This window comes from Dunckerocampus dactyliophorus, chromosome 12, assembly GCF_027744805.1.
Source record: "Dunckerocampus dactyliophorus isolate RoL2022-P2 chromosome 12, RoL_Ddac_1.1, whole genome shotgun sequence".
NCBI lineage: Eukaryota > Metazoa > Chordata > Actinopteri > Syngnathiformes > Syngnathidae > Dunckerocampus > Dunckerocampus dactyliophorus.
This window is the reverse complement of record NC_072830.1, coordinates 6,809,172-6,822,423: the sequence shown is the minus strand read 5'-3', so window position 1 is coordinate 6,822,423 and position 13,252 is coordinate 6,809,172. Positions and strand designations below refer to the sequence as shown.

At 44.0% G+C, this 13,252-nt stretch overlaps 2 protein-coding genes across 9 annotated transcripts in view; one reads left to right on the top strand and one right to left on the bottom strand.

Annotated features, from left to right (window-relative positions):
- The first annotated feature begins 4,770 nt into the window (after nucleotides 1-4,770).
- Nucleotides 4,771-7,951, top strand: ckmb (creatine kinase, muscle b). Its single transcript, XM_054795232.1, has 9 exons — nucleotides 4,771-4,902; nucleotides 5,561-5,676; nucleotides 5,762-5,858; nucleotides 5,947-6,101; nucleotides 6,179-6,311; nucleotides 6,385-6,556; nucleotides 6,683-6,806; nucleotides 6,882-7,071; nucleotides 7,527-7,951. The coding sequence occupies exons 2-9, from the start codon at nucleotides 5,581-5,583 to the stop codon at nucleotides 7,703-7,705; spliced, it is 1,146 nt and encodes a 381-aa protein (XP_054651207.1). The 5' UTR covers nucleotides 4,771-4,902; nucleotides 5,561-5,580; the 3' UTR covers nucleotides 7,706-7,951.
- mark4b (MAP/microtubule affinity-regulating kinase 4b) overlaps nucleotides 5,135-13,252 on the bottom strand; it is a 38,898-nt gene continuing 30,780 nt past the window's right edge. Inside the window, exons 16-19 of one of the 8 annotated variants that reach the window (XM_054795219.1) lie at nucleotides 12,830-12,912; nucleotides 11,093-11,137; nucleotides 10,837-10,858; nucleotides 5,135-9,060 (exon numbers count right to left, since the gene is read on the bottom strand). In XM_054795219.1, the coding sequence (XP_054651194.1) occupies nucleotides 8,727-9,060; nucleotides 10,837-10,858; nucleotides 11,093-11,137; nucleotides 12,830-12,912 (484 nt within the window). In that variant the 3' untranslated portion in view covers nucleotides 5,135-8,726. Of the gene's footprint in view, nucleotides 10,859-11,092; nucleotides 11,138-12,829; nucleotides 12,913-13,252 lie in introns of all 8 variants that reach the window. The other 7 variants (XM_054795218.1, XM_054795221.1, XM_054795223.1 and 4 more) reach the window with 7 other exon arrangements.

Below are 13,252 nucleotides of genomic sequence, written 5' to 3'. Positions count from 1 at the left end.
CCCCCCAGCTGCGTTTATTCCATACTTGAAAGCTCAGTGCGCGCTGCCATGTTGAAGCTGCAACTGAAACTTTATCACTTTCTTAAAATGTCCACATGACATTTGACCCTGGTCACCTCACATTGACCCTCACACACACCCACACAGTCAAAAGGAGATCCCAGCATTTGATGGCCAAAATGTGTGTGCACAATTAATGTTATATCATTACTATTATTATTAGGAAGCGACCTGAAAAAAATATGAAACAGCTGAAAATCAACCCCTGAGGTCTTGGCGGACCCCCGATGAGGGCGTGAGCGTCTGCCCCACTCCCTGGACCAGTAATGTGCTGCTGAAGACGCCTGAAAAACAAAAATTTGTGACAAAAACTGTCGAAAAGGAACCCCTCAGCAAAAGTGTCGTTTTCTGTCATGACGGTGGGGTGGGGATCTGCACCACCTACCGGACCAGAAAAGTGCAGTGGAAGCGACGTGAAAAAATGAAATATCTGAAAATCTATCCCTCCGACTACAAGCAACACACAGCAGAAGTTTGGTAGTACATACATAGTTACCTACTAAGTACATCCAGTAGGTACGTACTACAGTACACAGTAACTAGGTCATCATACGTGCAAAGGTTGTCACTCTGATGCCAAAGTAATTTGTATTTGTACTTTATTTATCCCACAGCGGGGAAATTCACTTGTTACAGCAGCAAGCAAGATACGTTCTGTAATGTTCTGTATTGTGATGTTTTACAGCAGGGTTCCTGGAGCTAATATTAGTTAATTATTAATAATGAGAACCACTATTAGATATTACACTAATTTGCATTTTTTTTGTATGCGGCCCTTGGAGGTAAAAGCTGGGTCACTTGGGTTCTCCACGGGCTCGTATAGTCAGAGGTAAAGAGATGCGTGAAGGGGGGGAGGGTGAGGAGTGTGGGGGGTCATGCAGAGGGACAGCTGAGTCGACGCAATCCAATCAGGGGTCTGGCGGTGGAGGCCACACTAAAATAGAAACGACAGTTCACAGCCTGCTGCGACATCAAAAATGTCCTCACAAAAAAAATCAACAAGACAGTTTTTCTTTAAAAACATCAAGTGATGCAGCAATGGACGCCAGATTGGACAGTGAAAGATGCCATCAAGATGATGTTTGCCTACTTGATGATGACCCCTCCTCATAGACATACCTTACATGACCACTGGGACGTCCAGGGAGGGCCCAACGATACCACATGACGCCAGGGAGGGCGCTGTAGTGCAAAGACTATAGAATTTATGAGACATTGACTTTTCTAAGGTCATTAAGCCCACTGGTGAGTTGGTGTCGTCTCCTAGGTAAAAGTGAGAGTACAAAAATACTCTGTTACAAGTAGAAAGGTACATGTGATCATGTATGTATTTATAGTAGACAGAAACATCACAGACTACTAGACTGCTTGACGGCAGCACTGCAGTGTGAGCGCGTGAATGCATGGAAGTCTCTGCTGACAACTTGAACATCACACACCACTCCCACTGAAGATATGCAATGACAAAGACACACACACACCCACTCTTAAGGTGGACACATTTGACACAATCCCATGACAACTACACAACAACATAATGCATTTTAAAAAGAGAAAACAATGCACTGTGTGTACAATGTGTACTTAATCTGCTGTTGAACAACTAATCAGATGTTATGTACCATAATACCGTGCACAATATTGGTGTGTGTATTAACCTTATGTACCATAATGTTCTGTATTTTGTGTATTAACCTTGTGCTCTATAATGTTCAGTATTATAATGGGTACGTCAATGTTGTTTACCATAATGTTGTGTGCTACAGTGTGCAATATTGTGTAAATTCATGTTTTGTACTATTGCTGTATACCCTAAAGTTGTGTATTGTATTGTACACAATAATGTTGTGTCCCACAATGTCATGTACCATAACATTGTGTAAATTCATGTTGTGTACTATAATATGATGCGCCATAATGTTGTGTACTTTACTGCTATGTACTATAATGGTGTGTACCACAATGGTGAGTACATTATGTCCAATCATTTTGTGTACTATAACACTGTATCTCACATTGTTGTGCACCATGTACAGTGCTGTTTTATGTGCCATAATGTTGTGTGCTACAATGTGTGTTATATTGTGCACATAACGATGCGTATCATAATGTTGCGTACCATGTACTGTAATATAACATTTGGTGCTATGTTATTTACTATAATGTTACCCACCATAATATTGTGTGCTACAATGTTGTGTGCTATACTATTGTATCCCACAATGTTGTGCACCATGTACTATACTATAACACTGCGTCCTATGTTATGCACCATAATGTTGTGTGCTACAATGTTGTTTTATATTGTGCACATAACGATGCGTACCATAATGTTGTGTGCTATAATACTGTATCCCACAATGTTCTGCACCATGTCCTACACTACAGGTATAACATTGCGTGCTATGTTATGCACCATGATGTTGTGTGCTACAATGTTGTTTTATTGTGCACATAACGATGCGTATCATAATGCTGCATACTATAATATTGTATCCCAGTGTTGTGTACCATGTACTGTACTATAAAATTTGGTGCTATGTTATGTACTATGTTACGCAGCATAATGCTGTGTACTATAAAACTGTATCCCACAATGTTGTGTACCATAATATTGTGTTCTTTACTGTACTACACATACCAGTGTTGTACCCCACAATGCTGTGGACCATGTGTTGTACTATAACAGTGTGCTATCATGTTATGTACTATGTTACGTACCATAATGTTGTGTGCAAAAATGATGTGTTCAGTAGTGTTGTGTTGTATAACAATGTGATCGGCAGCGATTGACACATGGTTGCTGCTTGTATAACTGTCCTTGAAGTGCGTCACTGTCACTGTGGGCAGCTGTGCCACTGAAGGGGGTTGATGGGTGTGGGGGGGTATAATGTGGTAATGTGTGTCTGCAGGGGTGGGAGTGGATTCAGTGAGTGTCTAAAGTGGGAAACTGGATGTGTGCCACAGTAACATAGGAGCAAAATAACTAGCACACACACACACACACACACATACACGCACGCACGCATGCACACACAACATGACCTTTAGTTGCATTAATGGTGTTTGTTATACAAGGCTGTGTGAAATACGTATTTGAGGGACTATTTGGACGTCACTGTGCTGCACTTCCTTTCCGAAGTAAATGAGTAATGTTGTCATGGCAACAAGAGAGCGCATTCACAGCTGCGACTAATTTCGGAAGTGACACCGAGGCCTGAGAGGTGAAACCGGAGCTTGAGAGACGATGGACAACTGACTCTCTTGTGCACTCAGAAAGTCGCGGCAGCACGACACTACTTAGCCAGTTCTGGTCCCGCGGGCCGTGTTCACTACAAGGTTCAAACCTTCAGACTTTGCAAAAACGTGATACAGTTGACACACATATACAGTAGTGGTTCTACAACACAGCCTTGTGGTACACCAAATAAAGCGATTGTGACCTCCATGCCCTTTAAGCTGTGCTTCTCATGATTATAGCTGAATAGGTGACCTAAAAGTACAGTTGTGTAACCACAACAATAAACATAGTGTTCTATTTCCATTCATTTTTTTGTATTGGATCTCATGAGATGGTGTACAGTCCAACGTTGGTTCTCATGCGTTTTGGTCTTTCTTGCACCGTCTCGGTTTTCATACAATATCGCATGTAACAAATTAGTCCATTTGCCCTTGACTGTATCTTTCCGCGAAAACGAGTGCCCAAACAAAGCACCCTGGGGGTTGCCGACTCACTGTCAAAAAACCCGCCATGGAGCCAAAGAAAGCTCGAGTGGCAGCAACTGGACAGAAAAGGTGAGAAACACTATTGAATTCCATCTCCTCAGGAACAACGGGAATTTTCAATCCATTGGTTACTTATTGAATAATTATATTGCATTGTTTTCTGCATGTTTGCTGTATAAACTGCACATTTTGTTCATATTTTTGAGTGTCTGGAACAGATTACTTGGATTGACACCATTTTCTATTGTAAAAAGGTGCCTCAGTTTTCGCACGTTTCGGTTTTCGTCTGACGTTTTGAAACAAATCACAAAAACTGAGATTCCGCTGTACTTAATGAAGTGTCCAGTGCCAATAGAGATATTAAATCTAAAACCAGCAGCAGGATACATGGACACGTCGCTTGAGTGTGATTTAACAAGTGCGGGCTGATGAATGAGGTTTATCACATTAGCGCCGGCGCTAACGACGCTATCAGAGCTAGCGGAAGGGAGCTTTGAGAACAATTAGTGCAAAGCTTCAAAGCTGCAAAGAGGGCATTTTAGGGAAGCCTCGCCTTCGACGAACCACTAGTCATGAACAGTTTGTTACAATTAATATCTAATCTTAAAAGAAAGCATTATTATCTTTGGTAAGGTGACCCATTTAGTGTCCTCACCTACACATGCACACCTGCTGATGTTCATTCAGTAGAGAGTTCACCCAAAAAAACGTCTCATGACTTTATTAATTTCCTGTGCATTTTAAGTGACTTCTTTCCAACAATCTGTCATTTTAAGTTGATGTTGTTTGGGGTTGGACATGGCTGGACATGATTCCCGTACGTGCAGGCTCTGCTGGCTGCAGCAGGCTGTGAGGTGAAAGGTTGGAGCGTCCGGGCTTGCAGCTGTCGCCTCGCCTCGCGTCCCAAACGTTGTGCGACATACGCTCCTCGTTGCCTTTTACAAAGCGAGGCCCCCGGCCGCGTCCAATCACACGAGGGGTCTGCTCAGCCAGTCGGGGCGGAGGGCCTGGTATAAAAGTGGGAGTCCAACACCTGGCACACTTGGGCAACCCCTACACTCGGTGGACAGGATCTGATCCCGGGATCTGTTACCTCTTTTCTTTTCTCCCAAGCAGGTAAAACAAAAACGTTTTAGGCACTAGAATCTTGTACTGTCCACTTTGTGTCATTAAGTGACCATAAAGGACAACAAAAACCGCTTCATTTAGCTGTTGAACATCAGTTTTTCATTCTTGATGATCTCGTTTGCATGCGAGGTTGACCCAAAACAAGAAAAGAATGAATGCAGGTGTAATTTACTGCTCTTTATTGTATTTGCATGTATCTTTTTATAATAAGCTACAGCTCCAAATGCAACAGATGCACTAGTAAAGTTCTTTAATAGGTGCAGAAGGTGCTGCAGGGGGTGTTGCAGGCTGTGGGAGGGGCAATTAGGATATTAATAACCTTGGGGGAGGGTGAGCAGCACAGCTGAGAGAGACATTGACAGAGAGAGCAACAGAGAAAGAGAAACCTTTTGACCTTTAACACTTAATGGGTTGTTCTATTTTGGATGTAACGTAAGACTCGTCCAATCAGAGAGAGTGGTAGTTAGCAGACACAATGAGAAGATGTCTCCTCGTCACTCAAAGACTTGTCAACAAAGCACTCGAAGCACTCGGGGAGACGTCAGACAAGACTCATGGTGCTTTATTCCTGACGCCACTCTAGAAAGACACTTCAAATGACATGCAAGATCATGTCTATGAATATATGTGCTATGATTGCCCTCAGTCGGAGCAGGAATCGCAGCCATGGCGGCCAAGAACTGTCACAATGACTACAAGATGAAGTTCTCTGTGGATGAGGAGTTCCCTGACCTGTCCCAGCACAACAACCACATGGCTAAGGTCAAATAAAAACGTTCTTATAGTCTCAAATGTCTAATGACACACTCTAGCCAAATATAGATGCTTACTGGTGCGCCCCCTACAGGTGCTGACCAAGGACATATACAACAAGCTGAGAGGCAAGTCAACCCCCAGCGGTTTCACCTTGGATGACGTCATCCAGACCGGCGTGGACAACCCCGGTAAGGAGGGAACATGCCGTTCGCAATTATCTGGTCTTGTTTCTTAGCGACACAAAAGTGGACAAGTCCTTACGCCCCCTTCCCCCAGGCCACCCCTTCATCATGACCGTGGGCTGCGTCGCTGGTGACGAGGAGTCCTACGAGTTCTTTAAGGACCTGCTGGACCCTGTCATCTCTGACCGTCATGGCGGATACAAGCCCACCGACAAGCACAAGACCGACCTGAACTTCGAGAACCTGAAGGCGAGTTGTTCACGGATGTGCTCGATGGTCACCATGATGACATGTGGCCTAAATAGTGACCTTGTTTGTCTGGGAAGGGCGGAGACGACCTGGACCCCAACTACGTGCTGTCCAGCCGTGTGCGTACAGGCCGCAGCATCAAGGGATTCACCCTGCCCCCCCACAACAGCCGTGGCGAGCGTAGAGCCATTCAGAAGCTGTCCATTGAGGGTGAGGTTCACACAGGGTTTGGTCTAAAAGTCACCCGCACGGATCGCATCTAACATTCTTGTCCACCCCCCAGCCCTGGCCAGCCTGGAGGGCGAGTTCAAGGGCAAGTACTACCCCCTGGATGGCATGACCGATGCCGAGCAGGAGCAGCTGATCGCCGATCACTTTCTGTTTGACAAGCCTGTGTCCCCCCTGCTGACCTGCGCTGGTATGGCCCGTGACTGGCCCGACGCCAGAGGCATTTGGTGAGGCTACAACACAAAAAGTCGGCATAGGCCAGGACATTCTCCTCTTAGAGAACTTACATGAATAGTAGTTGTTCTAGAACACTACCTTGTGGTACTCCTACAACCTGAGCCTTCCTCCTGCAGGCACAACGACAACAAGACCTTCCTGGTGTGGGTGAACGAGGAGGATCACCTGCGTGTCATCTCCATGCAGAAGGGAGGCAACATGAAAGAGGTCTTCAGGCGCTTCTGTGTCGGCCTGCAGAAGGTAAGCACTGAGCACTGACATCGCAACACGGGTCTGAAGCTCTAATGTTACCCAAGGTGCTTCTCTCTTGCTCAGATTGAGGAGATCTTCAAGAAGCACAACCACGGCTTCATGTGGAACGAGCATCTGGGCTACATCCTCACCTGCCCCTCCAACCTGGGAACCGGCCTGCGCGGTGGCGTGCACGTCAAGCTGCCCAAGCTCAGCACACATGCCAAGTTCGAGGAGATCCTGACCAGACTGCGCCTGCAGAAGCGTGGCACAGGTACTTGCCACGCCAGCTGGACCTGAACTAAGCACACTGAGCCACGTTTCCACCAAGCCAAGCCCAGTTCAGTCGATAGCAAGACAAAGTCTATTTTTAGTTCTGTACTGCCAGTTATCTCAAGGTACTTTCCATATGGTCCAAGTCCAGGGCAATGCAATGCAAAGTGTAGCTGTAGAATCTATTGAGGTGACTTCCTTACAGTAAATTAAGTAAAAATTAATGCAGAAACCTGAAGTGTCCAGGTTCAAACAGAGCTTTCCGAGTAGCATCAATACATTGTGGTCCACTCTCATTTGGCTTTTCTCATCAGGGATCACATTTTGGTAGCTTAGTTCTTCCTCTAGATGAGCTCCATCCCTTTATCCAAGCTTTAGACCAGCATTAGCCTGAACTGTGCTGTCCAGTGTCGGGTTGTTGTGGTCCAAGCTGACTGACTCTGTCCCCTCCTCCAGGCGGCGTGGACACAGCCTCCGTGGGCGGCGTGTTCGACATCTCCAACGCCGACCGTCTGGGCTCCTCCGAGGTGGAGCAGGTCCAGATGGTGGTGGACGGCGTCAAGCTGATGGTGGAGATGGAGAAGAAGCTGGAGAAAGGAGAGTCCATTGACGACATGATCCCCGCTCAGAAGTAAAGTGGACGGACGACAGTGACTATTTGTTGTTGTTTTTTTTATATCACAAAAACAAAAATGAACGGGTAGCCTTGTTGTTAAGTCTTTGAAGGACTTTGAGTAACAGATCTTCCTTTTCTCCAACTCCTTTGTAACATCCTGGGATCAATCCATCCGTAATCTGATAATGTACGCACTGTGAGGAATTATTTTTCTGGTTGTAAATTAGAACTGGACAAATAAACAATGCCCCATTTAACAAATAAATGTCTTCCTTTCTTGTCAGGAGACTAATTAGCAAATGAGCTAACTGATCTCACAGAGAAGATGAAATCCATGGATTACAAAAAAAAAAAGAAACAATAAAAAAAAGAAAAGAGGTTGAAATTCTTTATTTGTGTCACACACCACATTTACCTTGGAGACATGCAGGACTGCAGTTCCATCTGTCCGTCCATAAAAGCCTTAAATTAAAACAGTGACGGCTACAAAGACACTGGAAAGTGTCGCTAAGACTTTGTTACAGTTTCACGTCTTCAGTCGCCCGCTGAAGATGAGCCCAAAGTCACTGAAAGTTAAGACGGAACAGGAAATAAAAACACATGTTAATTGTCTCTGCATTGCTGCATGTCTCCTTCTAGAGGCCGGAGGTCAGAGTGCATCACTACAACATGTGAGGTCTGCTACGGAGAATGTTGTCTAAGAAAATCAACTTAATAGACAAACTTCATGAAAACATGACTGTAAATAGCAGCTCTTTAAAAGGGAATGATGACAAATCTAATAAAAAAAAAAAAAAAGAAAAAAGTTGACCTGATGGGCTCTTTAACGTGGTGGTGTTTGTTTCAGCAGTCAACATGTCACTGCAGCCATGTGATTGGACAGTAGATGAGGGTCTTTGGTGGAGGCGAGGCGTTGCCAGTCACATCAGTCACATCACTTAAAGGCGGAGCTAAAAGGAGGGATGGGGGAGGAGCTTGCACATCCTTCTTCTTCCTCCTCCTCATCTCTCGCCGTCACTTTGCCCCGCCTCCGGTTGCCCTCAGAGCTCCAGCTCCTTGGACACTTTGGTGGCGATGTCTCTGAACGCTAACGGCGCCCCCCACAGCCGCTTGAACCTGACGCCGCTGCTCTGGCCCAGCCCGCCGGGCAGCTGGCACACCTCGGCCTCGAAGGCCACGCGAGCGCCAGCCGCACCATGCGTGCACGACAGCAGAAAGGGCCCGGCCAGGTGGACCTGGCACCCGCAGCCCTGGGCCGCCTCGCGCAACGCTAGCACCACCTCGGCCGGGTCGCGGGGGCTCCGCACCCTCACATCCCAGCCACATCGGGGGGTCCGGGGCTCTGCCGCTTTTTGATGCCCAGATAGATGGCGACTAGGTGGTCAGAGATGGGGAAGATGTAGATGATGGACACGCAGGGGAGGGTCAGTAGGTTATACGGTGGACAAGAGGTTGTTATAAGGTGGAACAGATGAATGGGGGAACATTTGAGGTGATGGGAGAGGAGGGAGGAAGAAAATCATTAATATCATCAAACACCATTATATGCCAGTGTGTCTATATTGAGTCACAAACTAAAAGCACTGATTGTCCTCATACAGTGGTCTAGTTACTCAACTGCAGAGAGTACCAAGCATCTATCAGGGGTAAGTGCTTCCTACTTATTGGGTAATGTACTACTAGTATTAGGCAAAGTACTTATTCCACAGATGCCTTAATTTTAAGGCATATTATTCAGTGTTTCCCACAGGATTTCAAAAGGTAGCTCCAAATCTATTTGTGGCGGTCCAAATTTATTCATGGTGAGCCGCCACAAATAAATCAATGCATGGGAAAAAACTGGATCATAGTACATACATTATATGTTTTTTTTCTCTCTCTGATGGTATGAGTAAGATATTATTTAGGTATTTAGGTACATTGTTGAAATTGTGTGTTGCAGCGATGAGGTCTAATGATTGTATCATTCATCATTTTAAAAAACAAAACAAAAAAAAGCGGTAATTAAAGGCACCCAGTGTTTATTGCAAGTTCAAGACACAATCGAGGTATGCCGTTTGAGAGTGGGGGCCACTAGTTGAAGAAATATCGTAATTTCTTCTCTAATAACAACTACGTCCTCCTTCAAGACAAACCACATTCACCATGTGATTCTTTTCATTTTTAAACACAGGTTGGAAAAAAATATGATCCTTTTTTCTATGTCACGTGTCTAAAGTGGGTGAAAAGAGAAGTTAATTAAAAAAGGCATGCTAGTAATAAATACAATTTAAAGGGTCATCTAGCACAGTGGTTCTCAACTGGTGAGTCGGGACCCAAACGTGGGTCGCAGGTTGTTTTGAAGTAAATTTAGCAATATTTCAGTCATCTTCATCCTTGGTATTTGTTCAGTGCATAGGTATCAGTAAAATACCTGATTTTGTGATCTTATTTAGTGCAATTTTGATATTTATATGCATGTTTGTATGCATGCAGAAATGCCTTATAAATTCCTTTAAAATGCACTTTGGACATGTAATTATGTTTATGAATCGTTCATAAGATGACAAGTGATTTTAAAAAACAAATATGTTTGCTTGGTTTGACTTATATTAAAAATATAAATACAATAACGAAGGAATAAATAAACAGAAAAGTGACAATGACTTACATAAAAATTATGAAATATAAATGAAATAATGAAGGAATTAATTAAATATAAAGTGTAAAAAACATAAATAAAATAATAAAAATATATAACATATAAAAATAACAAAAATATCAATGACTTAAATAAAAGTGTAAAAAGTAATAAAAATAAAAACGAAAGTGTCAAAAAATAGTACAAATACCTAAAAATGTATCCCTCCATCCATCCATCCATCCATCCATTTTCTATGCCGCTTCTCCTCATTAGGGTCGTGAGGGCATGCTGGAGCCTATCCCAGCTGACTTCGGGCGACAGGCGGGGTACACCCTGGACTGGTCGCCAGCCAATCGCAGTGCACATATAGACAAACAACCATTCACTCTCACATTCATAAAATTTTAAATGACTTAAATCAAAGTGGGTCGCGACGTAATGACCATTGGAAATTGTGGGTCCCAGGCTGAGACCATTTGAGAACCCCTGATCTACCACCAGCAGCCACGACAGATAGCTAACGTTACCTGCTGCTGTTACCCTGAGACTCTGAGAGGAAACACACACAACTTTCAGTAAAAGAAAGTGTAAACATGCTGCTTCATGTCACAGGGATGACATTTAAACACAATAAAAGGCACCTTGTGACCATTATTGTCCAGTCTAAGTCTTCTGAATCCGCTTTTTTTTTTTAGTTCAGTTTTGCAACAATGCAACTAAATGACATTTCCAAAATGTCTACTGTTGCGTGTGTGCGTGGAGAAGGACAAGACGTGCACTCACCTTGTGACCGGAGATCTGCTGATTCTCTCAGGTTCGTCTGTGACCCTCAAAAAGAAGACAAAGGCGTCCATTAGAAAACAAACTGGATAAAAACGTCAATCACTTTCTGCAAGAGAAGATCTACTCCAATCATGACACAGAACACCACGGCTCATTGCTCACAAGTGATCAACGTAAACACCACGAGGAAATGAGGACGATGTGTGTGGGTCATGTGACCTGCTCCGTAGGACGCTTAGTTGCACTTCCCTGTCACTGCCACTTGGGGAAACTGTTGCTACCCCCCCACAACCTGGCAAGTTCATGTTCATTCCAGGAACTACCGAGCGGCTGTCTGACTGAGGTCCTAATTTGCCGTCTGCCGTGTATCGTTAGGTAACAACAGGAAAAAGAGGCTGAGTGGTGAGAGGAAGAAGAGAAGTGCATGATGGGAGGACAACAGCAGCAGCAGCAGAAGAAACACAATCAGCAGCTTAATGCAACAAAGCGATGTAAGATCCTCGTTCAATAGTGGGATCACGGCAGCTTAAGGGCCACTAATCTTGGTGGAAAAACAGCAGCCACGCTTGGCTGGCTCAGTCGGCATGGACGCAGTCACCAACTTTTTATCTTATAAATACGTATATCAATATAATACATATTACATTGACCAACATATTCTTTAGGTAACTTGTCGATTTAAAAAATATATGCAATTTAATGTAATATTAGTAAAAAAAAATATCAATGCCGTACACATGTTGGAGATCTGGTACTCTCTGCGGTTGAGTAAATACGCCCAGTGGCCACCATATGAAGGAATACAGTGGCTCACTTGCAATTATTTCTTTATCCCAATGGCATTCTCATCACAAAAGTCATCAATCAGTCAACCTCTCTGTCATGTGTGAGACACTAATAAAGCCCCGCCCATCCCAAATCACACTGACCTGCTGATTGGTAACAGCAGCGTCTAACATATAAACCCTTATATTACTGCATTAGTCGAAAGTATTCAGTAGTAACCTACCAATAACTAAAGAAGAATTTTAGCAGCAATATACAGTAGATACCCACTATTCGTGGGGGTTTGTGTTCTCAGACCATTCATGAATGGCAAAAAAAAAAGTAGAAGTCATTGAGACGCCCATAAAACTGTGTATTTTGACACATGAACCAACAGGAGGTCATCACGTGCAACCAAAATAAACAACAAATGTGGAACACGAAGCTGATTCATGGCAAAAAACAAACAAACAAAAAAAAAACACCTCAAGCAACTACTTTCAGTGTAGCTCAAGCTTTACAAATGTAGGTTGGTAAGTTTTCTACCAACTAACTGCCAAATTGAGATTAAAAGTCTAAAATGGTAGGCTTTCCCCGCACACACACAAAAAATGTGATTGCTGAATCACGAATGTGCGGGGATCCACTGTACACCAAATCAAACCCAACTTGTTCGTTTTCAACAATAGAGTGATGCTGTGCCTCGTTAAGCCGACAAGGGGGCGCCAGAGCCCAAAAGCCAATGCAGCAGACAGACAAACAGTGAAGACAGCAGCTGATCAGTTGTACGTAGTCACACAAACATGCTTTTTAAAAATATATGACAACACAATGTACTTGCCTAAATAAATAATAAATATGTGTCTTTCTTAACTCCAACCAGCGACAGCAGACAAGACAGACAGGGACATGGATGGACAGACAGATAAGACGAACAGAAGCAGCCAGAAAACATGGGAGAGGAAGACTTACTAACTGTTTTTGTCCCCTGTGGGAGGGTGCAGCCCGACATGGATTTGTTTGAGCTCTGACGTTTAGAAGGGTCAAGAGTGACCCTGGGAGGAGACAAGAAGAAGAAGAAGAAGAAGAGATGTGGAATGGCAGAAGGAGGAAAAACAAAAGCAGAGAGTCAGAGCGACATCGAAGGAAAGAAACAGCAGTTGATGGGGAAAAAACAACATGGAGATGAAGGGAAATAAAGCAGAGGCAGAAGATTAAACTGTTGTGTCGAGAGAACAGAGGATGGCAGATTGGCAGGTGACTGGCAAGGGAAAGCAAACCTTGTTAAAGAATCAAACAAACATTCAAAGCAACAACAGGCAGCTCAGAAGAAGTGACACACTCTTGTCCACCTCAGACACACACCTGACACAATGATACTGGTACAATACCAGT

Excerpts from the sequence above, each read along its gene's own strand:
- ckmb (XM_054795232.1), top strand. The coding sequence starts at position 5,581 with ATGGCGGCCAAGAACTGTCACAATGACTACAAGATGAAGTTCTCTGTG. Across the intron at positions 6,312-6,384 it reads TCAGAAGCTGTCCATTGAGG|CCCTGGCCAGCCTGGAGGGC; the intron begins GTGAGGTTCACA and ends TCCACCCCCCAG. Across the intron at positions 6,807-6,881 it reads TCTGTGTCGGCCTGCAGAAG|ATTGAGGAGATCTTCAAGAA; the intron begins GTAAGCACTGAG and ends TCTCTTGCTCAG.